This window comes from Vanessa atalanta, chromosome 17 (genome assembly GCF_905147765.1).
Source record: "Vanessa atalanta chromosome 17, ilVanAtal1.2, whole genome shotgun sequence".
Lineage (NCBI taxonomy): Eukaryota > Metazoa > Arthropoda > Insecta > Lepidoptera > Nymphalidae > Vanessa > Vanessa atalanta.
Genome location: NC_061887.1, coordinates 2913708 through 2939990, shown reverse-complemented (window position 1 = coordinate 2939990; position 26283 = coordinate 2913708). Strand labels below are relative to the sequence as shown.

General features: G+C 33.3%; 1 protein-coding gene across 6 annotated transcripts in view; it reads right to left on the bottom strand.

Annotated features, from left to right (window-relative positions):
* LOC125070203 (transient receptor potential cation channel trpm) overlaps nt 1-26283 on the bottom strand; it is a 277870-nt gene that overhangs the window by 4911 nt on the left and 246676 nt on the right. For 4 of the 6 annotated variants that reach the window (XM_047679956.1, XM_047679958.1, XM_047679961.1 and 1 more), the window contains 16 exons: nt 25616-25827; nt 25096-25248; nt 19981-20178; nt 17189-17346; nt 16305-16495; nt 15826-15971; nt 14241-14462; nt 13384-13617; nt 12880-13002; nt 9688-9879; nt 8629-8715; nt 7283-7466; nt 6536-6653; nt 5150-5292; nt 1397-1565; nt 230-403 (listed from right to left, as the gene is read on the bottom strand). In XM_047679956.1, the coding sequence (XP_047535912.1) occupies nt 230-403; nt 1397-1565; nt 5150-5292; nt 6536-6653; nt 7283-7466; nt 8629-8715; nt 9688-9879; nt 12880-13002; nt 13384-13617; nt 14241-14462; nt 15826-15971; nt 16305-16495; nt 17189-17346; nt 19981-20178; nt 25096-25248; nt 25616-25827 (2704 nt within the window). The remainder of the gene's footprint in view (nt 1-229; nt 404-1396; nt 1566-5149; nt 5293-6535; nt 6654-7282; nt 7467-8628; nt 8716-9687; nt 9880-12879; nt 13003-13383; nt 13618-14240; nt 14463-15825; nt 15972-16304; nt 16496-17188; nt 17347-19980; nt 20179-25095; nt 25249-25615; nt 25828-26283) is intronic. The other 2 variants (XM_047679957.1, XM_047679962.1) reach the window with 2 other exon arrangements.

The window sequence follows — 26283 nt, the reverse complement described above, 5'->3', positions numbered from 1 at the left end:
AAAATAGAATATTCATACATATATATCTTCAACCAACGCATATATATGTGGTGTCGGTCTATGAGATTGGATTAGAGACAAAACCCATTTTGCCAAACTAAATTCATTTAAGCTGGTCCACCGGTATTCATTTTTAAATGAGTAGAATATGTCTAAGAATTAGTTAAAAAAATAATCATAATATACTTTAAAGTATCACACCTTTTTTGGTTAAATATCAAGTACTTACCGACGTTGAATCAAATTTTCCATAATTATATAATCGTCTTCTTCAGCACCTCTGAGGTGTTCCTTTTCCATGAAAAGTGCGAATTCCGGGTTGGACATTTCACTTGCGTGCCTTCGTCGAATCGATGGTGAGGCAGCTCGACCAGGAGACAGGAGACGAGTCGCGATAGGTGTCCTAAGAAATATATATATTTTTTTAGCATTAGCAGCCCGTAAATTTCCCACTGCTGGGATAAAGGGCTCTTCTCTCTTCTCTCTCCAAATCTTCTCCTCAAAGGAGAAGATTTGGAGCATATTCCACCACGCTGCTCCAATGCGGGTTGGCGGAATACACATGTGGTAGAATGTCGTTGAAATTAGACACATGCAGGTTTCCTCACGATGTTTTCCTTCACCGTCGAGTACGAGATGAATTATAAACACAAATTAAGCACATGAAATTTCAGTGGTGCCTGCCTGGGTTTTAACCCGAAATCATCGGTTAAGATGCACGCGTTATAACCACTGGGTCATCTCGACTCAAGGAATATATATTAATTTAAAAATATTTATTTTATCTCTAATAAAAGATTATAGAAAAGATATTTCGTCTTCGATACTTCTATTTATCAGTCCTATTCTGTTAGTATCACAGTCGTGAAATGTTAAAAGCTGACTTACCGTCATAGGTTATTTCGACCAATCAGAACATTATGCGGTTATCCTTTAAATGTTCTGATTGGTCAATGTCGATTATCAATTTATGCCATTTCACGAGTATGAGAGAGATTCGAGATTTTTCTTACAGAATAGCTCGACTGACGTTTTCATTGATATATTAATTTATATAAATCTAATAATTAAATTATTAACTGGAAACAATTACTATAATAATTTCTGATTTATAGCTTTGTTGAATTTATTCAATTCTCTTAGTTAACACAGAGATTTACAAGATATATCAAGAGATTACAAGAGGTTTGACGATACACGTTTATGATTATAGCAATTGCGAAGAATAAGTTAAGCTTATTAGTAATTACTTTTGTTGGTATATATAAGTCTTAATTAATTCCCGCTTACAAGCAATAACACGTTCCTTTCCTACAAGATAAGTTCTAAATATATTAATACTTTTCTAACCCCATTACAGGTCTATAGCAAATTTATACCATATAATTGCAATTACCTTGGTGTATGAGGAGGGGAGAACAGTCCGTATACGGTCTCCAGCTCATCAGTGATGCTGGTATACTCGTGCATGGCTAGTAGCAGCGATCTCGGTGCACCACCCACGCGTGTTCTACCTGATGGGATACCGGTCGCACCGCCAGTGGCTTCCCAACCTGATTGTTGACCTGATGGTATAGTATTATATAGGATAAAACGAAAACCCGAATACGTTCGGGTATAATCGCAACATAAATAAAATTCTAATCATATGGTTTACCTTATTAATTATTAGTTTAAAAAATGTATTGTATTCCTTATTTTTAATTATTATGCTTATGTTTAATTCATATTTTCAATAATTACATTGTGTAATATGATAATGCAAGGTGAGACTACCTGTAAGTAGTAGAACTTTTGCCTTGATAATTTTGAAATGTATTTTTTTACTTTTATTTTGGATGTGATATTGTATCTACTTTTGGATGTCCTAATGAAAATAAAATAAAATTAAAATATGTTAAAAAATTTATTTATAATATCTACGTCATCACAGCATAAAATATTCTTCGTTTCAATTATTAACCTGATTATCGAAGTATTACTATTAATAATTCTAAATTGTCAAAAAATCACTCGATAATTTCAAGCCGACGAGCACTTTTGAATCGTTACTTTAAATTTAAAGTAACCGATTTACCGTATATTGAGAATGTAAATCAACCGAGAAGAACTGAAAGACTTGAAACTCAGTTGTTACTCTTTCCGACAAGTTAATTACACAGATAATACAAAAGAACAAAGCCCATTCCCGCTTTGTTGGAAATTATTTCTCGGAATCAAATGTAAAACGGTTCCCTTTCGGCCGAGGGAACTTTGTATGGAAGGTATTTTAAGGTCATTTGAAAGTTAGTTAATATTGCCAGTGTAGAATTTTACATTAAAGGTTTTTGTAGCGCTCTAGTTTAGATTTTGGCAGTATCATCGAAACTTATTTTAGTTATACTGAAAACTCAGTCTCTCCTCAATATAAATGGTTTAAATCATGACGAAATGTAATATTCATCTTTGTAATGATAAATTTAATGGATTATTGGTAGTAACATTATACCATATATGTAACGCAAGTTCGCTTGTGAAGGTATTCATCGCATATTACCACAATACACAGTACAGCAATATTTAGTATCGTTGTATTCCAATTTAAGCTGAGTGAGCCAGTGTAAGTACAGGCATAAGGGGCTAGGCAATATTACTTATATGGGAAGTGGTGATAAATATAAAAAGTACTTAGTAATTTATATCTATACTAATATATTTACGTTGGTGTTAATTGGTTATATTATCAAAACTATATAAACGAAAATATCTTCAACAAAATCTAATATACATAATTTCACTTTGTTTAATATTATCAGAACACAGCCTATTAATTTTAATTCGTTTAATTAATAATAATTATAGTAGATAATTAATACACTGAGATTAACATTCAAAATAACTAATAGATGTAATTAATTACTCTATACAAAATTGACTAGGTCCTGATCCTCGCTCGTGGGAATAGTAGTCTTAATTAAGAGTTAATTTTGTATCGTTATCGTATCGCTACGGCACACGATCGTGAAATGTCTAAAAGTAATATGCGACATTGACCAATCAGAACGTTTAAAGGATACACGCATCGAAATAACGTGTAATGATAAGTCGGTTTACAACATTTCACGGCTACCCGAACAGACTCAGGCGTCCCATGCACGTCCTGAACGACGAAGACGATAGCTTTACTATCGCAAACGCGCCATTTGTAGGAAATAATATACTACACAACTCACACTCACAGCGTTTCCGCCGACGGAAACGAGGACCCAGGTTAGTAAGGTAACGGAGGCGGCCGTGACGTCCATTAGATTCAATCAGTGTTAATTTCAAGTGTTTACACCCCACCGACTACGTTCTGAGCCGAGGTGCGATCTCATAGGAGACACTCTTAGGACGAACATCACTTTAGAGCCCGAAAGGGTTCAATTTCAAGGCTGAGCCTTGCACTCGCCCCCAACGTCCGGTGACACATCATCATTCAGGAAAAAAAAAATCACGACTGTGATACGAAGTGAGCACTTACAGAATAATCTTCATAGTTATAGTTATTCCCAATGTCATGGTAGCAAGATTATATAAATAGGAATTTTGAAATCTAAATAAGCTATTAATCATAAAAATATATTATTCTAAGCAAAACTAGACAGGATATATAATTATGATATATTTAATTGTACTTTATTGATATACTCTGCAATTAAAATTATGGAAAAGAGTACCTTACTGGTTAAGAGTAGCTTGCTGGTTCTCCTCGGTATAATCAAAAATAGTTTAATTTTATAATTATGTATATATTTATACGTTTCGTTTGATTACACTAGTTTAGTTAGTTTCTTGTCTGTTTTTATCAGTAAAATATATTTTTGACCCGGTGGTATATTTTCAAGCAATTAATTTTTAACCGATGAAAAAAAAGGAAAGACGTTATGAATTCAGTGGTATTTGTTACCTAAGAACTTGAAATATGTTCATTAATGACTAGTTATGAACAGATTTGGAAAGTTCTTGTTTTGTTTGGAAATTTGCTTTCCGTTTGGTGCCGTTATCATTTGAAGCAATAAATTTAATTCGGTAAATTTTGGTGAAAATTTTACGTTTTGAATTTTTTTTAGCAACAATACGCAAAGCAATCATTTATTGTGTATAAACCTTTGAGCGTTCACTGGTCCTTATATAAAATGGTTCACAGATTATATCATTACATAATATATTACAAAGTAACTGTCTGTCTTAGTGTTCCCTCATCTCAATTATCTCCTGAACCGAACGTAATGAAATAGGACATACGAAATGGGCATATAAATTACGAAATTTACGGAAAAAATAAACTCGACGCAGATGGAGCTGCGAGGAATATAAACGTATCTACGATAAAATCACGAAATATAAAGTTATTGATATTCTACGTTTGAGGTCTGAGGTTACTCCAGTATTTACAGTGTACAATAAACTTCGACCTTGGTAAATATGGATCTGGGAGAGACAAATATTTGTCCTAGAAAATTATCCAACTTTGAATGTTGAAATTAGTTCAAATGTCAACTGCAATGTTGGACAAATTCTCTAAATAGTCTGTTTATTAATATGGCAATACATTACTTTCTGGAATATATTTCGCCTAGAATAAAGATAGTATATAAAATAAAGTCCATATTATATTATTTTACCTGGGATGTTATATACGTTTTTCTATTAAAAAGCGATTAATAACTTAGTATGGAACTATTCAATTACAAGGGCATGTTAAATTATTATTATCGGCTTGCGTCTGGGTGAATGAGGCTCGTGCTTATTAGATGTCTTTGATAAAGACAACAAAAAACTACAAATATGTTTTTAAAGTTTATTTCATTCAAATTTATTGAAATAACGAAAATAAAATGAAATTGAAAATAAATATTAATTAAATTCACTTAAGAACCCCTCCCTCTTCCAGGGCGGGGTTCTTAAGTGAAGCGATCTATAGATAGTGTTATGACCTTCTCCATGAATAAACATTGTATGAAATTCATGGTGATCCCCAAACCAGGGTCGAACGTATAATAATACCAAATAAGAAATTGCATAGTGAAAGTGAAAAGTGTTTTGCTGTGTTTATTTTTGTTATAACAATTGAATTTCCCATCACTATTTTACAATACATCATACAAGATAGTATAAGTGAATATACCTGAGACCGAGTTCTGAAGCGAGTTCGCATCGACAGCAGAATTGTCGGGCTCCGAATGCGTCTGGCTGTGCTGCCGGCGCGGCGCCAGGTGCTGCGCGGAGTGGTGGCCGCCCATGCCACAGTCATTACCGCCTTCAGAACGCCTGCAGAATTTACAATGGGCACTAATATCTCAAATTCCAATATAGTGGTCATAAAATGTGTGCCGTGTATATCAAACTGTGCTGGTATTATAAATGTTTTCGGTAAGGAAGGTTAATTTTTTAGTGTATTTTGTATGCAGCTGTAGAAAGAATTTCGTGTTAAAAGTTAATATGTTCATACTTACCATTGATTCTATTAAAATAAGATTTATACTTGTATATAGTATTTATATATATGCTCATCTGGTTACTCTTACCTTCATATACAGTCTACCATAAAAACTTGATAACTTTTTAAACACAATCGTAAATTTAAAAATAGTTTAGTAACAGTCTACGATAAATTTTAAACTTTTACAGAAGAGTTCGTAGATTATTTACATAGAAATAGGGTAATAATAAAGAACTATTTTATAAAAAAAACGGCATTCAATAAATTTTATTCAAACGACTATTTAAATTCAAGACAAGTTTTACATTTATTTATTTTCAATTTATAATTATACCAACATACGATATTTGTTGTAGTTAAAGTCAAACGCTAATTTAAATGTGTCAATAAATTCCATAGACAATTAATATTCGTGTTTGTGAGTGACCATAAACAAAAAGTGCAAGTGTCAATGTAAATATATTTTAGTAAACTATCGAGCGTGTTTTAAGCTACTTATATACATATTTGCTTATAATAACTATAAAAAAGTGCTACATCTAGCTACATTGCTATCGAAAGCTAAGCCATTCGTCAAATGACTATTTGACTTACTGTTTCCACAATCGTCTCCTAACAGATGCAAGAAAGTAACAAAAAATAAAATTAAAACAATCATGGCGATGGTCAATTTAGTTGTCGCGGAACAACGCGGTGTGGCCAATTCTGTGAGTGACGATAAACTATTGAATATCGGGACAACTAAGTATGGAATAAACAAAAAGTCTAACATGCTATGGTTTTCAACTATATCTATCGGCTGCATGAATCTAGTATTTATAAAGCAATCGTCTTGAGACTTTCTTCAATTGAAAATGTACGTATTCAGAATAGCATAAACTCAAATCTCACCTAATAGTCAACGCTGAAGATTTCAATAAAAGTGTTTTTTTCATTGGTCGAGTAATTACCGAATTTTGCGAAAATAATTCTGAATATTGAGGTCTGATTGAAATTTATAATTTTACCAATGGTTGTATTAAAATGATTAGCATTATCTACGGCTTCGTGGTATGGTGGTAGTTTGCTTACCGTCTCGTGTTGGCCGTACGTCTGGTACCCGCTGAGGTGGTTCTAGGACGCAGACTGTGCATTTCGGAAGGCACTTCACGCATCTCCGGCAAGAACGCGTCGTCAATCATCGATGGCACTTAATACACGAAAAATGAATTTGAAATTTGTTCTTAAAAAAATATACTTATGTTTAGGTTACCAAAGCGAACAAACTTATTATTTTTTAGTTTGAGGCAATTTAATTTCACGGTAAGTATTATACAGTGTCCAAAGAGTTTACACTGTGTTAGTGAAAATAGTTACAAGGTTACACCACTATTTTAAAACCACACAAGATAACTGTTCCCTTATTGCTAGAGAAAACCGCGATGAAATTATCTCTTTTATTACAGTAAAACCTACTGTTAAAATTATTTCAACTCCATAACCACAATAGAAAGTTTTCTTAAGTTAAGAAGAAAGGGTATATTCCTCATGGGACTTATTTTCAAGTCAAGTTATCGCAGTTCAGGTTAAGAAATTCAAGCGGTAAAGGCTACGAACGCCAAAGATGTAAATATACTTGTCTTATTCTGACGTTTATCTTTTTATTTTTTTAAAGATTTAACATCATATTAGGTTCATGTTGATTGGGCATTTTTTTGGACAAATTTCTATTTATTGTAAACACGCTTTTTATATCTGAACTTTTTTTTAAACGTATATTTTTTCAATTATTGCGTTTACCAAAAATTAAAACTATCAAATGTATAGTCTCATTATTACCTTTCTTCTCTTCACTTGGTTCAGTTCTATTGCTTTCAGAAGATCTTTGGCGCGCTGGTGTAACCGGGGCAGTTGGCCTGATGACTGTCACATCTGGACCCGCGACGCTTCCCGCTGACGATGAAGAAGAATCTACTTCTGGTTCTTTTTCTACGACTTCTGGACCGGACTGTGGAAGCTCGTCCTAGATTAATGATGATTTATTATATATTTGGTAACGATAAATAATTGGTAACGAAGAAAATACTCATTCAAAAGGAAAACTGCAACGAAATTGTGAAACTTATAAGGAAAGTAATTGGAGTTTTGTTAAAAGTCATACATATGTAAAAACATGTGATAATAATTTTGACTTAAACAGTCTGGCCTTTGGTTTGTATAACGTTTAATATGACAAGCATACAGATAATGAATTCATGCAACGGCTACGCGAATGAAATGATATATTGTCTATTGAAAAATGAAAAGCCAGTAAAGTTCCCACTGCTGGGCCAAGGTCTCTTCTCTTGGACAACGTTTTGGACTCCAAAGCGGATTGATGGATACATATGTCGCAGAATTCCATCGTGCTCATACAGATTTTCTCGTGACGTTTTCCTTCACCTAGCGAGAGATGTCATTGTAAATCAAAATGACACATGAAAACTCAGTGTTGCTTGTTCGTGTTTGAATCCGCAGCCGCGAAAGATTTACGTGTTCTGTCAAGGGAAGTCAGTTCAGTGACGTGTGAAATTTCAAAACAAAGCTTGTGAACATGAGCACGTAAAATTACATTTGGTAATGTCTTGTACTTAATATTAAGTACAACAATAAACAAATGCGTACTGAGTTTGCGAAACAATGTGCATTTATTTTTATGTAAAAGTATTACATATGACAGTTATAGAAAGAAGCGAAAATGTGTTTATCAAGAAAAAGATGAAACAAAAACAATACAAACTGGTGCCGTCTCATGCGACACGTAGCGCTTTTATCTATCAGACATCTTCATTTCATTTGTAACCGATTTATTTATATTAAAATTACAAAATGGCCAAAGAGCTTTGTAATTTTATATAACCCCGTTTTACTTCCCAACGTTCATTCATTTATGATATTATATATTTGAAGAATCTGATAAAGCTTAATAAGATATTAAGTAAGGTCGGTAACTAAATTATGAATTATTTATTCATTTCATTTTATCTTGAAATCAAAGATTAAATGTTAAATTAAACAACATAATAAATTCATCGTACTTCAAAAAGATTTGGAAGTCAATTTGATTTCCAATTAACATCTGTCGAATACAAAACACTTCATATTGGGTAGTAAAACGTGGAATAGGATCGGATTGATCTGCTTACTTCGGAGGGCTGCGAGGCGTGCTCGTCCTCCTCCTGCACGGGGCGCACCGCGAAGCGCGCCGCCCCTGTGTCGCTGTCCGACAGCACCTGCCGTCTCACCACGTTAACGGCACATCCAGAGCGTAATTTGTGATCCGTGTTCGGAGATTTTAGGAATAATTTGTGTAAATTAGACGGTTTAAAAACGGTCCTAGTTTATATTAATGGTATATTTTTAATTTGAGTGAAAATACTCAAATTTTTTAGGCTTACGATAGCTACGGTCAACGTTCTTATTTCTTTTACGTCGTTACGCCGTGGATATATGTAATAACTATATTACATATTATATACCGTAGAAATGTCAGTAAAAAATTCGAATAAAATCAATAAAATTTACTAAAATAACAAGACTTCTGTCTGTTCCGTGTATTTTCGTTTTCAAATAGAATGAGATATTTTGTAAGAGGACGTAGAGACAAAGCGTTATTCATCTCCTGGCGGACGCAGACATAATCTGGACTTTTAAATTTTAATCAAGTCGCCATAGAATATTTCCAGCTTATTAAAATATTAAAGAGAATTTTTCATACAAAAATATATTCTTGGTCTCATTAGGGTTGATTTGTAAAAATGCTTATATTAAAATATCTCCGGAAATCAGATCACAAAACACGCAAAAGCACACGAATTTTTGCAAAAAAAATATAATAAAATGCATAACACAATTTTATTCCTATCAATTCAACACTTAACGTGAGGAAATAAGGTCGAATTTGCAACAAACATATAACACTGATAATGTTAAAAATGAAACATGCTTAAACAGCAAACAAAAATATGTAAATTTTGTTATTTATAATAACATCGAAACCAAGTGACCACATAAAACACATACATATAATTAATTATATTAATTTTGAATTTCATAATTTTAACGGTAAAATGAATCATTCATCGTATTGGGTGATTTCCATTTCTGGCGTGTATCCCTAGTCAAAACAGTTCCTTATGCTAGTCGATTTTTCGTCGCGTTCGAAATTTAAAACCACCGATACAGATAATAAAAGATTCACTCACCTCAGATCTGTCGCTGGCTGTTCTGAGCCGCGCTGCTCCAGTTTGAAAGGTTGGTGGTGGTGGTCCCAATGTGTCAGTCGATCCTCGATTAACGAGAGAAGGATGCGTGGCCATGAACCGGTGTATCACAGCCAGGTGGTTCATAGTCTGTTCCGCTACGTCTTCCAGCTTGCGTAATCTAAATTCCACGCTCTGAAATTTATATGTGAATTCAAACCATTGATGGGCTGATATCTGAATGGAGTTTCTTATTCCACTATCAAACATCAATATTTAGTATTTTTGTGTTATGGTTTGAAGGCTGAGTTAACCAGTGTAACTACATGTGGGATATAACATCTTAGTTCTCAAGGGATGGTTACTATTTTTTACTGTGCCAATGTCCATAAACAGTGATGATCATTTACTATTCGGCTTTACACACACACAACACACTTGTATGAATGTAAATAGTAAATCATACACCAATATATAACTTTAATAAATAATAGACAATTTGAATAAATTTCATCATTAATGTAGCTAATTCAAAGATCGATAAACCTTTCGATACCTTTCCTTTACGGGATTATGATAAAATATGTCTACATATGATTGTATGGTATGATCAATCAAGCGTTTAACACTGTATCCAATTACTGTTCCGTAATATTTAAATATATAATAATAATTACGTTTTATAAATCGAGTAAACATATTTACTTTTGCTTAAAAAATAAAAATGTTCATTTCGTAACGGGACATCATTCGATTATCAGAATAGAAATTACGTCACTAAGATCAAAGAAACTTTTAAAAGCCAAAACAAAAGTGATTCGGTAAAAAGGTTAATATGAATAAAACAATATGAAATCTCGAACATCTGGCTCGGAGAAGGGTCGACAGGTGTACCTGTTGACAGCAAGGTACGGGGAGAGGGGGGGGGGGAACTAAGAAAAGGACCGAGTTATGGCATACGGAATTATACTTCAAAGATGGATTTTCAAATACGAAGTACATATATCATATTCCAATCGAAAGAGGAGTAAAAATAATCAAACCCTAGATTTACATATTCCGTTTGAACGTAAACAATTCTTGTTGAATCTCTACATGTTATAAAACAAAGTTGCTTCCCACCGTCTGTACCCTTAGATCTTTTAAACTAAGGAACGGATTTTTTAATGTATTTTTTATCAATAGGCAGAGTGATTCAAGAGGAAGGTTTTTATGTACATTATAGCCGAGAATTTCAATAAATTCGGATAAAAGCAATGATTTTTCTTTTTATGTTTGTTTTTCAATCTAAAAGTTATATATATACCCTTACTGTGCCCGTGTATATGTATTGTATTACTAGTACTAGTATTCAATATAACAAAAAAATATCGTGCATCTTAACCGATGATTTCTATTTCAAATCCAGATAAGCGCCACTGAATTTTCATGTGCTTAATTTGTGTTTATAATTCAAGGAAAACATCGTGAGGAAACCTGCTTGTGTTTAATTTCAACAAAATTCTACCACATGTGTATTCCATTAACCAGCATTGGATCAACGTGACTGAATATGCTCCAAACCTTCTCCTCAAAGGGAGAGGAGGCCTTAGCCCAGCAGTGGGAAATTTACAGGCTTCTAATGTTTAAGAAATCAGAAGATATAATCGATACATCGGACAATCGGATGAATCGTTTTAGTAGCCACTAGTGAACTATTCTGATGACACTCTTATTGTAACTGGACTGATCAGGAAGCCGAGACGGATAGTTAGTCTATAAAAACACTCCACTTCCACTTAACTACTCATAGATGACAGATGACAAATATAAAATAAGTGGTACACTGTATCTAACTTTGAACATGTAAATCTTCTTGGTCAAAAATGTTGCTACAACCGAAATAAAAGTGAAATTTTAAAAATGGCAACCCTACTGTAATCGAAGACGAATGATTCGAATCAGAAAATATTGTCGTATAAGACAAGTCTATATGTAAATGATTGAATCGATTAAATATTATTTTATTTTAACAGGTTATAATCTTTATTAAAATAATTTAATTTCGTTAAAACTGAGAAGATAAAATTGTAATGAAATGTTTTAGTAATAGTAATATAAATGTAGTGAGACTGGATCACTCATCACGTTCCAAAGATTTTTTTTAAGAAAAATAGTAGGAATACTCCAATTTAATTAAGAATATACTAATATTCCTATTTACCCCTCCTTTTAAGCTATTCACTTTAGTTAGGAGTAGGGATGACAATAGCCCAAGGGATCGATCCCGCGACGTTTTACACCGCTAGGCGGCCCGTAAACCATTGCGCTATTGACGCTTAAATGGTGATGATTCAACGATAGTTATCCTTAATAAGTATTTGTGGGCAAACACAGGTAGAGAATAGAGACATCAAATCCAACAGCAGTTCAGGCATAGACCTGGGGCTTTGAACCCGGAACCTTGGAATTTATGGCCTTATATCTAGGCACTAGACCAACGGGAGGTGTCACCCTCCTGCCACGAGTGTGGTGCGCCAGTCGACACGGCGCACCACACCCTGAGTGAGTGTACTGCGTGGGGGCCCCAGAGGCACACCCTTGCGGCGACTATGGGCGGAGACCTCTCGCTGCCGAGCATCGTCAACGAAATGCTCGGTAGTGAGACGTGTTGGTCGGAGATGCGCTCCTTCTGCGAAAACGTGATGTCGCAGAAGGAAGCCGCGGAGCGGGAGCGGGAAGAGGATGCCGCTGCAGACCCGCTCCGCCGAAGACGACCGGGGAGGAGGAAGAAGCGCTACGCGCACCTTCTCCCCCCGCCTCAATAGGCGTCGCGGGGACTAGGGGGGGTCTCAGTACCCCGAGAACCCCCCCTAGGTGTTGGAGGCCCGCATAGGCGGGCCGACCGTCAGGGCGTCACGGTAGCATGCGCAAGCGATCCCGTGGCGCCCGCCGAAAGACGGAGAGGGTACCGCTGGTTTTTTAGTGGGTAAACCCGGCGTACCTGGGCGCACTCGGCGTCCAGGGCTCCGGGGAGTCCCACACACCCCCCCACCTTCCATCACGTGGGGGAAGCGCGTAACGCGTTTTTCCAGCGAGAAAAAAAAAAAAAAAAAAAAAAAAGGCACTAGACCAACGAGGCATTTAAAATATATTCCATATCGAAAGAAACTTCACACAATTTTAAGTTAGTTGTTTTTATTTTATCAGCATTACCTGTATAGACTGTATTTGACAGTTCGCTTTCTGATTAAAGTCTTCCATTTTTGTTGTGATATGTTCCACTCTGTCCGTCGTGTTTCTGACTCTTTCTTCTATCGAATTAGACAACTTTACTTCCTGAAATGTGTTATTATAGTAGTCAAGGGCCTTCAATTTAAAAATACACAACTAAAGGTGACGGTTACATATCTTAACTATTTAAAGGCTTTTTTGTAAAATAAATTCGCTTACATCTTTCTATCTGGATATCATTATATCTGTCTCATATTGACATTTATAAGTTTCATTTAGGATTATTATATAATTGAATATTTGGTACTTAAGAATTTGAGAAGCGCGATTTTTCGCAATTTCATTAAAATGTATTTATAAAAATTGTTATGTTACATAACTTCCGTTTATACAAACATGGAGAGTACAAGAGCAGATATCAAACTTGACTCAACCTATTTTCAATACAACCTATTTTTTGTTAAATCTAAATAAAATCTAACTTACCTGTTCCCTAAAATATCCCTCAACACATTCCTCCTCGAAATCATAAAGTCGTTCCATATCTTCCTTCTCCAAGAACAATTTTAGACCATTATCATACTGGAACCTCTTGTGCGATACATTCCTGGTCACCCATTTACACGTGGCGTAAATATGGCAGAATATAATTAAAGGTGGGGGTAAGACTGGCTTCTGTTCATATTCCATAACCACGGTGAATCTTTGGAACATCCACACCTAGTAATCAGTATTTTAGTTAAAGTTGGTGTATCAACTTGTCGAAAAATTGACGTCATTATCTTCAAGTAATTCATGTTTTGACCATTTTACTGTACCAATTTTGCTAGAGTTTAGATTAGATTTTTTATTATTTTATCTATATTTTTATTCTTGCTTGATCAAATTTATATTGGGAAGAAAACAGAGCTAATATAAATGAAGGCGTAAGAAACTTTTGATATTATTAATAGATTATAAAGAGTTTTATTTAAAAAAAAAATCTATACAACGAAAGCTAACATCGTTTAGCGGAAAGCACTACCGGTCTAAATATAGGACAATATACTATAATGGTCGAATCCGTCACGTTTTATGGTTTCAGGAACAATGGCTTTGAGGTCTAGCAAACGTATAATAATTTCCATATAAATTGGAATAATTTTAGTCGTATTTGTACAGTACATTACACATGCAAATGGATGTTTCAGAATCATCAATATATTTTCCTTATTATTTAACGCATTCATTAGATTTTCAAATTTTTCATGGAATACTTATTAAACTAATAAGAAAAATCGATTGATCCTTCTTAAACAAACCCAAAAATAACAACAAAACAAAATAAAAAGCAAAACAAAAACCTGATGCGAGACTTCATTGACTTCGTTAAATATATTGTTAAAGACGGCGATAAGGAGATTTATAAGGAGAATGTTCGCGACGAGGAGGTAGATGGTCATCGCGATGGGTGTGATCCAGCGGCCGGTCACGCACTTTTGGTCGCCGATCCCAAAACCACATTCGGGTGCGATGTCAGGCGCGAACACCTCGCCGTACAACATGAAGTACGGTTGGAAGAATATCTACAAATAACGTGACGGGTGAACTAAACGATAATATAAACGTAAATTATAACAACAGACTCAAAACAGAAAGTTAAAATTGTAAAAACTTCTGATGTAAATGACGACACAACAAAACAATAATAGAATCGTGTGGTGAATGAAATTACGAATGAATACTGGCAACTAATTCTCTAAATAAAATTGTTATAAATTAAACTACCGCCAAACTACATAAAGTTGATAAAAAACAAAACTACCCTATACCACCAACGTAATCAAATCTCGCAACAGGTAACTAAAACATCGATAAATCATAAATGTTGCGGGTCATATAGTGATTATATGAATGTACATCACATTTAATTTACAAGTATAATATCTCTAAGGACAATTTCAATATAACAAGAAACAATTGAAGTAAATAACAAACTCAGGCGCAAAGGAAGACATGTACTATAGTTCTAATATATTATTAAACATAAGCACAATACGACCCGCTTTAAATAAATCAATTTGCAAAATAAAAATACTACGAGACAACGACTACGATTCAAGATTCGTGAACCTGATGAGATACTCCGTTGACTTCGATGAATATATTATTAAAAACGGCTATTAAAAGGTTCACTAATAGTATGTTAGCAATGAGCAAGTATATGCTCATTACAACCGGAGGCACCCAGTGGCCGACTCGGCACTCTTCGAGCCCTGGGAGCCCGCAAGGTGGAGCCATTTGCTCGGCGAATACTTCACCATACAGCATAAAGTACGGTTGGAAGAAGACCTGGAATTGTTAGTATTGATGGAGATAGGTAGAGAGTCTTGTTCAATACCTGTGACGATGAATGTTACATGAATAATTGCTGATTTAAACATTATTAATAATAATCAAATTAGCATATAAAGTGAAATTTGGAGCTCGCATAGTTAATTTCTTCCGCAGGTGAAGTTGAAGGTGCGCTTTGTGTTCTTGGTTATTTGGAATAAATATACGTCTCGACAAAAGTTCTTCTTTTTTGTGTAATTCTAGTACGAGCTGACTAATTAAGATTAAAAAATTCTTTTAACACTTTACCTTATGACCTTTATTTGGAAGATTACATTTTTGGACGATTTTAACACGAATTTAATTTAAGTTTAAAATGTTTTGCACAAATCAAAGGGAATCGGACATAAACGGATTAGTTGAAAAATGCAAATTAATGCTAATTTCGTTGCACTTTTAACTGTTTCTGAGCTGAATGCAAAATATAAATTAGCATTCATTTCAAATGAATTTATAATAAGCGTATCAAGAGAAGAATCATTTTTCAATATTACTCATAAATTCTCGTAAAATTTCTCATTAGGTAAGTTAAATTAATTATCAGATTCAACTTACCCCTCTTATTAGATACCAACTTGCTTCCTTGTCTGGATACAATATTGCCTGTCTCGCCACCCCGAACGACATCAGCACAACCAGTAACAGCACCACAAAGTATATCATATTTTTTACCATTTTACCCATCATTGTGACTAGGGGACCTGGTGACGAACACAATTGTTTAACTCAATTCTAAGTTCAGAGATTTTTAGTTGTGATAAATAAGGCACAAATGATTTTGCCAGTGTGATGTAGGATGGAGAAGATGTGAAGAGGATTGATTGGTGGGGTCGGATTATTTAGATACTTATCATGACAAATATAAGAATCCAAACCCAAATCACGAAGTTAGATCTTTATAATTTTTTGTTAACTTTAATTTGTAATTTATAAACAGACGAATATACATCTGAATTTAAATGTAGCCAGTAATAATCAGTAACTTGATATGGCAAGCCTTCAAAGTTAATCAAAATAATTTTACATAAACTTACCTAAGTACTTATTAACGCCCAATATGTTAAGTATCCTTAGATACCAGTAAATTATATCGACGCAGTATATGACGCGTCCGACGTCCATCGAGCTGGTGCGCAGGCGCAGCGTGAGCCCCACCAGGAAGAATATAATGAACCCTGCGTCGTACGTATTCCACATGTTCCATGCCCACACGCTGAACTTATGTCTGTATAGGTAATTAATTAAAGTTTAGCAGATAATGCATATATGTACATCTAGCTAACTAGCTCCTCGTCTACTGTGTCGACCCTCAATGATAATAATCACTACCGTAAAAATATAACCTAAAGTTCATTTCAATCTGTATGCAATCTCAAGATTAAAAGCAAGTATAAATCTATCTAATACTAGAGAAAAATATTCGAAGCAAACACAAGGTTTTCATCCAATTCCAATAGTATTCCAGTATCGTACCGTTATTAAATAAACGTACAGACCAAACGAATACTGGTTCGTTCTAAATTAAAACAATCATTTGTTCTCTCTGATATATATTAAGTTCGTTTCATATCATGACCTAACTTATACTTTCATAATCATGTATATTCAATTTGACATACGTTTCCAAAAAGAAAATATACAAATACACACATATATTATATACACAAATACATAAATAACATAAGCCGTTAAACATAAGCGAATAAACAGCTAGGGTCGAGAATATCAACTTTTAAATGGTAATGTACTAAGTTGAAATCCACAGTGAAAACGGATTAGTCCTTTTGACTTAATGTTGATACTAAAAAGGATTACGTTAAAATAAAGGTTTTGAATAAGCTGCAAAGTAAAATGAAGCTTTAGTATTTAATCTGTTCAAAACGATTACAATACGAATTATAATTAAATAAAATCTCACCTAATAGCAACAGGCTCGGACGTAATAATTTCTCTGATCTTCTCACATAAAAACGTGAGTATATAACATATGGAGTATATCTCCGGCCAAGATGGCGTCGTAACCATCTTGACTAATACTGTATAAGTGAACATCAGTAGGAACAATATGTAGGCGATCTGGAAGCAAATTAAAAGTATATTATACATAAAAGTATAATATAATAATTAACTTTTACCAAACTTAAATAACTCAGTCTCGATATGGCGCCACCGTTTTACATAATACGTATGCACGTCATATAGGCATGTTTTGTTTTTTTTTCTATTAATAGAATTCAAGGCATAACTTTTATGTTTATGAACCGATTATTTTTCTTTTGCGATTTCAGTATATTTCCAAGATGGTAATCGGAATTTCATTTGGACATTAATTTTATTCTTCAATTTTAATTCAGTTTTCATTTTATTCGAAAAATATATTTTAAAATAAAACTTAATGCAAAAATATTTTTTAATTATAATGGATTTAATCAAAGTAATTAATATGATTTTTAGACAGTCAGACGAATGAATGATACTAAGTGGTTATTTTCGCCCATTGCAAGAAATTCAAAATATTATTGTTATTGGGCCACTTCTCTGGTTGAAACCGGGTTAGGTTTGAATCAGTGGTTTTTTGCATCTTTAGGCTGTTTATATTTTTTTATTTAAGCAACACATTTTTAGGTATTAATATTTATTTGAATTAATTCAGATACAATAGTAGAAATCAACAACGTTGGCGAATAATAATTTTTTATTAAAAATCCCGTGTGTTTAATACAAAAAATAGGTTAAGATTTTATTACATAAACCCGTAAATAGAAAGAGTCAGAGAGAAAGAGAAAGAAAGGGAAAGATACCTAAAGAGGGGTAGAATGCTTATTCTTTATGTGATGATTTCTCAGTACACTCTACTGCGTAAAAGAACATTGTTCCAAAAGCACACACTACCCTTGGAAATACTGTTATTATGGTTTCGTAACCTAATTTGAAACGAGTCTTACCGTAATACGGTGAGAGAGATAAGTAAGGGGTAACCCTATATTAAACTCGGTGAGTTAATAAATCTTCTCAGGTGCGTACGCGAAGTCGTAACGTAAACTCGTAAGTCTATATTACATTCTTAGTTATAAAATTAGTAGTTTTAAAAGTTATATACCGGTAGTAAACCTATAATAATTATTATTCGTAAAAATATAAATTATATTATATTTTACTTTTTATGAATGTAATGAGGTTTAATAACTATTTTTATTAAGTATGTAGTTTATTTTTTGTTAATTTAGCAAGCAAAGGAGCAACTGTAATCTTTACACTTTCTTTACTCCACAGATAAAAAAAAAATGCGTTCAGTCATATCGATTGCCAAATTGACGATCGATTCTAGTGGACTTAAATAATTATTTGTTCGAAATTTAAATTAATAAATGATTACCATTTCTTAAATACAATATGGCATTTATGAATTATTATCTTTAGCTTACACTTATGAAAATAAACGTGGTCGGTAGCCGCCATATTTGATGGATAATAAACAACTTTAAATAATGAACGTTGAAAGCTGAAATGTTTGTTTGATATATATATATTTTTTAATTATATGTGGATACTTTTTAATTAATGATTCGATCAAACATATTAATTATGGGAAGTGAGAACTATTTTAATGCGTATATTATCTTTTAAACATTAAATATGCAACTCAGCGATAATTAAGTATCTATATTTTTTTTTATATTCACCGGGTTGGCATATGACTCCATTCCACCAATATATAACATATATACAAGGAATACGTATCGGGCGAAAATAAAACCGAGCATAACGGTGCGGTTACATTTTATCAATTTTTAGTTTGCTTTCTCTAAGGATTTTTAAACTTAAATTAACTTTTCTCGACTTGTCATCGTTCATTTATCAACTATACTATTAAAAAACCTTTCTTATTTGAATAATTTTGCACATAGTTTTGCACGGAACGAAATCAAAATAATCCATACGGACTTCGTTGCTCGCGACTTCGTTATCAAAGAATGGAGTTGATTTTGTTACTGATACTAAAATATCTATACAATTGTCAGGGTGAAATGATCCTAAGATGACACATAAATCAATTGCAATATAACATTTTAAATTCTATAGTTGCCAGGACATTGAAGATATTTGAATTTAATACTTCATTATATTCAGAAACAGAACTTACCAACAACCAAGAAGTTGCCAATTTATCTAACTAAATATTTTATAATATCGCAAACCAATCACGCTTAGATAATTAGATATTATGTTTAAAGTTACATTCACACTAGCTCAAGCTCGGTTAGTTAGAGGAAAAAACTTAAATATTTCATCGTCCTGCGAAAACCTCATAAATACATACAACGTCATTTCATTCATTTCATTTTATTTCAGCAGATATCATTCGTCAGAATTTATAAATCGAAGTAAAGGGTGAACTGATTTACTGAGTCCGTTACTAACGTTACCCTAGGTTGTCATTATCATCAATCGGATGGCATTAAACGAATCTTAGAGCCGTGCACGTTCGTTTCATTCAACAAATAAATAAAAGAAAACGATATTAATGTGCTTTACGAGGTATTCCCTGCACGGCGACGGTGGTAAAGGAATTTTAAAATACTTTAAAACAGTTCTAGTGTATACATCGAACATACATTCAATTTTTTTATATAGTATTAAATTTTTACCATTATTTCAATAACCAAAATTAATTATCTATTAGGCAGTCGAAATACGAAATGTACTCACCGAATCCGCCCAAAACTTAGTAATCGGCGCCGTAAAGAATTCATATATCTTCTTTCTCAGTCTCAAGGGTCTCATCCTCTTGTCTTCCGGCACGTGGTACTCCGGCAAATCTCTGTATGTTGGGTCCCAACCAATTTTACCGACTTTCCCGTTTTGATCGACCCTGGTTTCGCATTCGGCCCCTGAGCCAATCAACGCCTGCTTGAGTTCAGAGAAAATCGTATAAAAGTTACCACGGTGTTACCAAAAGAACAGTTTTCAGATAAGATTTCAGGTGTGAAGTTAATCAGAATAAACGTGAAATTAAATTGAAGGATATAAATTACGAAGCAAACATTTAAAACAATAACACTGTTAATTAGAAACAAAATCTTGATAACATTAGTAAGTATTAAAATCTTCTTTTAGTTCGGCTTAGTTTTCTTCTTGTTTATTCATTTTGTTTCTAATTAAAAAAAAAAAAAAACAAGCATAATGTATTTACGATTCCAATAATAATTATCTGATTCATTTGAAGTCGGAATTACATATAATTTCAGCTAAAATTTGTGTCCAATACTCACCTATATTTTTATATAAGGTACGTTGTGATTAAAAATACGAAATAAATTGTGAAAATATAAAAAGCAAAAGCGGAATTTGACATCGAATACAAATGCCATTTATACATTTTATACATTTATTAAAAGTTAGTTAGATTATTAGTAGGAGTGAAAATGTTTAGGTAATTATATTGAAAAGCAAAAAGGTTACTATACAATAAGAACATGTTCCTAAGAGTAGTATAGTCGGTTTATAAAACTACAGAAATAGTATTCGTTAATTAAATAGTTAATACAATCATTCAAGCATAAAATACTACTACAAATACATATTAATACGTGATACGAAGATACGTGTTCATTTTTTTGGTGTTCATTATCAAAAATAATTAATGTCATTCTAATTTTTCATTGTTCTAAATGTTGAAAATTGTGAAAAACAAAAAAAAAGTTAACGAATTATGACCAGAATATTTTTAATTACTATTTATTTCGAATAATATCTTGTTACAATATAATTTATTTTTGTACCTTTTATTTCAAACGCCTAAAAATTACCTACGATTTAAGACCATTATTTCTACGCCGACTAAACTTTCTTATGTCATTTTTTATTGGTCAACGCATGTTGAGAAAAAATGTGCGAGTGTTATAGAATTATTATAAAATTTAAAATCGTTTAACGTAAATATTTGACTTGCCTATTACCTATCTACTACTCAATAATATTCAATTATAAGTCAAATGAGAACATAATTATTTTGGAATACTCTAACTGTAGCAAAAATAAAAGTGACAACGCTGTCTTAGTCGTTTGGTTTTCATACATCCGAAGACAAAATCAAACTCTTGTTTAGTCTCGTGTCCGTCTTATCCTATCACGGTAGATACATTTTCTCCGACCAAAACAAAAGCAGATGTTATTTGCGACTCACATAGAGCCAGGTGACAAAATCACGGATGTATGGCATAAATGAACTAATTCTGATTTTGGTGATTATTAGAAATGAAGATAAATAAAGAAACGTTGTTAGAAATTGAACAATTTATTAGGCAAACGAACCAAATATTCATCATTTCAAAGTAATTAACAAAATTATATTGAAATAATAATGGAACCGTGATTTTAATTGCAATACCGATAATGCCACGAAACCACAATTATAGTGAACATTAATTGCAAAATTACTCACTATTATACGAAGTATTCATACGCGAAAGTGATTATCTATTTCATGTAATTTGTCTGTTTCAATTAAATCGTAGGAGGCTCAAACTCAATATCGAAACATTACCTACACTTGATTGATCAAAACGACGTTCGAATAACAAAGAAATTTCAGCCTGAAAATCACTCGAAAAAAAACCCAGCCGCTTCCTTTCACCTCTTGGTGAAAGGAAGCGGCTGGGTTTTTTTTCGAAACGTTACGAGCATTCGCGTGTTATGTAATATTCAAATCATAATTTAATGATAAGCGTATCAGTAGAGCATCAAGCGATAGCGGATATCCCTTAAAACACTAAAAATATACATTATACGCGCATGTTACAAGCGTTTTATAATAGACAATTAAACGTGCTAGCACTAATTTTAAGTTACAAGCATTTAACTTGGCTGACACTCGTATAACAATTTAATTCAGTTATACTGGCCGTGGCGGACAAAACGACTGACAGTATTCTGTTACATGAAGTGATGGCACTATCTGACCTTATTACTGCGATATTCAAGGATGTAATATTACTAGTGTTCTCATTGAAACGTAGTCTGATAATCACTGCTTTAATAGTTTTCTACTTTGTGGTAGTGGTGGTCTGAGTAGGTACCACAACATCACACATTCTACCATCAAAGCAGATCTACAAGCACAAGGGGCATAACGTTTTAGTTCTCAAGATTGGTGGCGCATTGGTGATGAATGATATGTTTAATATTACTGGAAGTGCCAATGTTTACGGGCGGAATTGACAACTATCAGCTGACCTATTTGCCAGGCTGACTACCGTTATTAAAATAAAAAAATGCTTGATAATGATGAAATATTACATACGAAAGCTCTTGATTTTTCTTGTTTACATTATTTATATTTGTAATCATTTGACTTCGGTTCTCAAACGGATGAATTATTAACTATTAACTAGGTGGCAGTACTAGAAAAAACTTTAAATAAAAAGGGTTCGCTTTAGTATCCGCTGGAGAAAAAAAAAAACGTATTGAGAGGCTAGGTCTCAAATTACAGCACTCGTAATGGTGACGTTTTTGAGAAAATGCGTTTTGTTCTTTCATCTTTGTCACACTTACGCATTGTAATTATATTTTACTGCTTACACATATATAACATTACATTTATACGAAAATGCTTCATTGTCTTCAGACGGTAGCGTATTGTTATAGTTTGGAATCGAAACCTCATGCCACCGGATATTAAAGCTCACCCAAAATAATAATACAAAAATCGCACTTCAGTGTGAAAGAAATTGCAGATGCAAAGCTGCTTATAAAAACGTCTCGTTTGCAAAACAGAAACCGTTTAAAATCATCCTCAGTACCTGTTTGCTTTTAAACTGTTGTCCCGGTGGCACTATCTTCTTAATAGAAAGGGTTCGTCGTTTCACCACACCTGCCTATTACAAAACATTTACAGGCAACATTTATTTCTACTATTCCTTAACATTCATAGAATTTAAAAAATCTAGGTTGATTTTTGAAAGTTTTTTTTTTCATATGACAAGTATAATTTCTTAGAACAAGCGAAGCGCTATTAATCCTATGCGTAAATAAATCACTAAGTATGGTGCTCTTTGGTGCTGCAAAAGGTTGTCTAAGTATATTCAAAAATGCCGACGATAACTGTTTTTAAAGTGCATTACGAAACACAATATTAATATACATTCAAATTTATCGTAACGTTTTCTTTGAAGGAAAATCTGACGTTGTAAACAAGGCAATTCCAGCTGAAAGAGATTTTTTATTCGCTCGTAAAGGTGCAAAGTTCTAGAGTGCGTTATTTCAGTAAGCTCGACAGATACCTGAGTGGTTTTACTCTGCTGCCCGGGAGGGACTATCTTCTTAATAGAAAGCGACCGTCGTTTCACTTCCCCGACCTAAGTACGTAATATTTTTTTGTTTTGTACCTCTATATTTATTTATAGCTATTTGAAATTGGAATTGGTTAATTAATAGCCTTCTTGGTTATTAACGGCTTTATTAAAAATTATATGAAATATATTTACTTGTACTGCTTTTTATTTAATAATAAAAATTAATAATATATTGTACGCCTATTCGCGTTCGCGTATCGTTCATCCGGTTTGAAACTTTGTACCAAATTGTGAGAATTTGCGTGGATTTTATCACATTTTATTTCAATTAATTAAAAAAAGTTGACGAGTCTGATCTCTGCGATTTATTGTTCACAAATAATTAAAAAAGAAGAATCGCAACGCAATTACTAGTAAAGTAGTTTAAATATCTCAATGCTGGAAAAAGGCGTCCGCTTATAAAGTTTGCGACTTTTTTTACCAAGTTACTCTAGCTCGGGTTGGTACACATTTAATCCCAAAAATGCAGACTTCCTCACTTTTTCCATCAGACAAAAAAATTTAAAGGCATATAAAAACTCACTGGAGCTTGTTCTCATTTGAACCTGACTTTGATTAAGATTATATCCAATCTACATTGAGCCGCGCAGTATTGGTTGTATATACTATGAGTAGAGTACCAATATTTATTTTTTCCAACTAGCAACCCCTATATTTTCACGTTTTTTCTCTTTTCACACTGCGATATTATTCAAATAGACACTGGCTGTAAATACCAACGAGTTTCAACGGTATCGTTTAAATATTAAAGTTCGGATATTTCATTCTTGTTCTACATTTCTTTGCTGTAAATTTCAACGAAAAGTATTTCAGTATGCAAAAACTTTTAGTGCATTCCGCCTAAATTGCACTTCGTTCTAGAGAAACAGGAAAAATAAGACTGCTAAACGTCTTTTATTTCCGTAGACTGAAATCATTTTGATATTTTTCTTGTACTAAATTTTCTTTTTGATCTTACGTAGATTATTGTGTACATTCATACAAAGTACATTGTTGAAAGTAACTTTGCCATTAAAATTTTATCTGATATGTTAAATGATTCATCAAAGCCATAATTAAAAGTGTTAGTCGCTGTTTTATCTGTGAATTTGTAGATAAACGCATGCGTCAATGTCTATCATAAAATAATAATTACTAAAAATAAGGGTTAATCTTTCTACAGAGAAATTAGATTATGTTTTAATTTTAGTTTTAGTTACTAACATTATTGCACACACACACACAAATCGTAATAGAATAGAAGGATAAAAATATGTTAAACTGATGCAAATTTCTTTACCGCTTACACACAATTATTTCAAGCAACCTGTATAGTAAGGTCTACTGACTAAAGATTTTAGTCTCTCCGGTGTTCGTTTCCGATTTAATATTTAATTTATGGTTAGATGCTGCTAAAAACAACTAAATTATTAATTTATCTAAATGTATTTCTCTGAAGCGCAATGGTAAGCAACTAAACAGAAAACGGTACCTCCGCGTCCGTCGGGTCTCTCGTACTCCTGTCGTCCTCCATGCTTTCGTTCTCGAGATGTTCCTCCTCCGTCTGCGGCATCAGCTGCAACTCTTCCTTTGACTTGAACTCCAGTTGCAGAATGTACAGCGGACACAGCAGGCTCAGAATTACCTTTGACATCACGACAAAGCCGATGTGGCAAACGAAACGCTGCTCGATCGATGCTAACTATCACTTCGACTTAAGCATTACATGCTACAATAACGTTTAGCTAATCGAAAATATTCGACGTCGATTATGCTATATCATTCTTTATATTTAATTATAAATAAGTATCAAAATTGTTTGTAAAATTCTTTGAATAATCGGCGTCAATAGCATGCTGTCAAGCGACTCATTGACACACAGACATCTATCTCGGTATTGTTCATTACGATCGATATGTTATTCTCTAAGACTACTACGTGCCAATACAAGTCTGTGCGTTAACAAGATGAAAGAAAGATATGTGAGGGTCGATAATTTAGTTGAAGGTTACCTTTAAGTTGGTATTCTTTCGGGTCCTGAGACCTCCCATCCATAGATCGGCGAGGATGATTTGTGAACAAGGGTGTGCGAGGAGAGCGCGGTGGTTAGCAGCTACGGCGAGGCTCAAGCAAGTCTGTCCGGACCAGTTTTGAAGTTCACAAGTCAACAGCTGTTGCGCTTGATCGTCATCTTGGCGGTAACAATAGTCTAATAATTCAAGCGCTGAAACAAATTATTTTATTGTTATATTTATTTAGCTGCAGAATATTCAGCGAATAAATCTTGTTAAAAGATTTAACACTACAATTTGTTGTTGATTTAATTGAATTGGCCGAAGAACAGGTTTATTTTACGTCTAGTGTTTGCAAACTGTTGGCACTCTTTCCACCATTGAGATAATGAGGAGTGATGTTTTGTAGAAAAATTAAAAATATGAATATGTTGTCGCTACGATTTTTGAAGCGGGCAACATTAAAAAAAAACATTGGCGGGAAATTTAAGTTCTCTTCGGGATACGCTGGAACCGGTAACATTGTTATAACATTTTCTTACATTACTGTATCGTTTTACTTTAATTGCTTAACTTAACCAATAAAGAAAAACGTTATTAATTAATTTCGAGAGTGATTCATACAATTCATTTTTTAACTTTCTTAATTATTATACATAATACATATG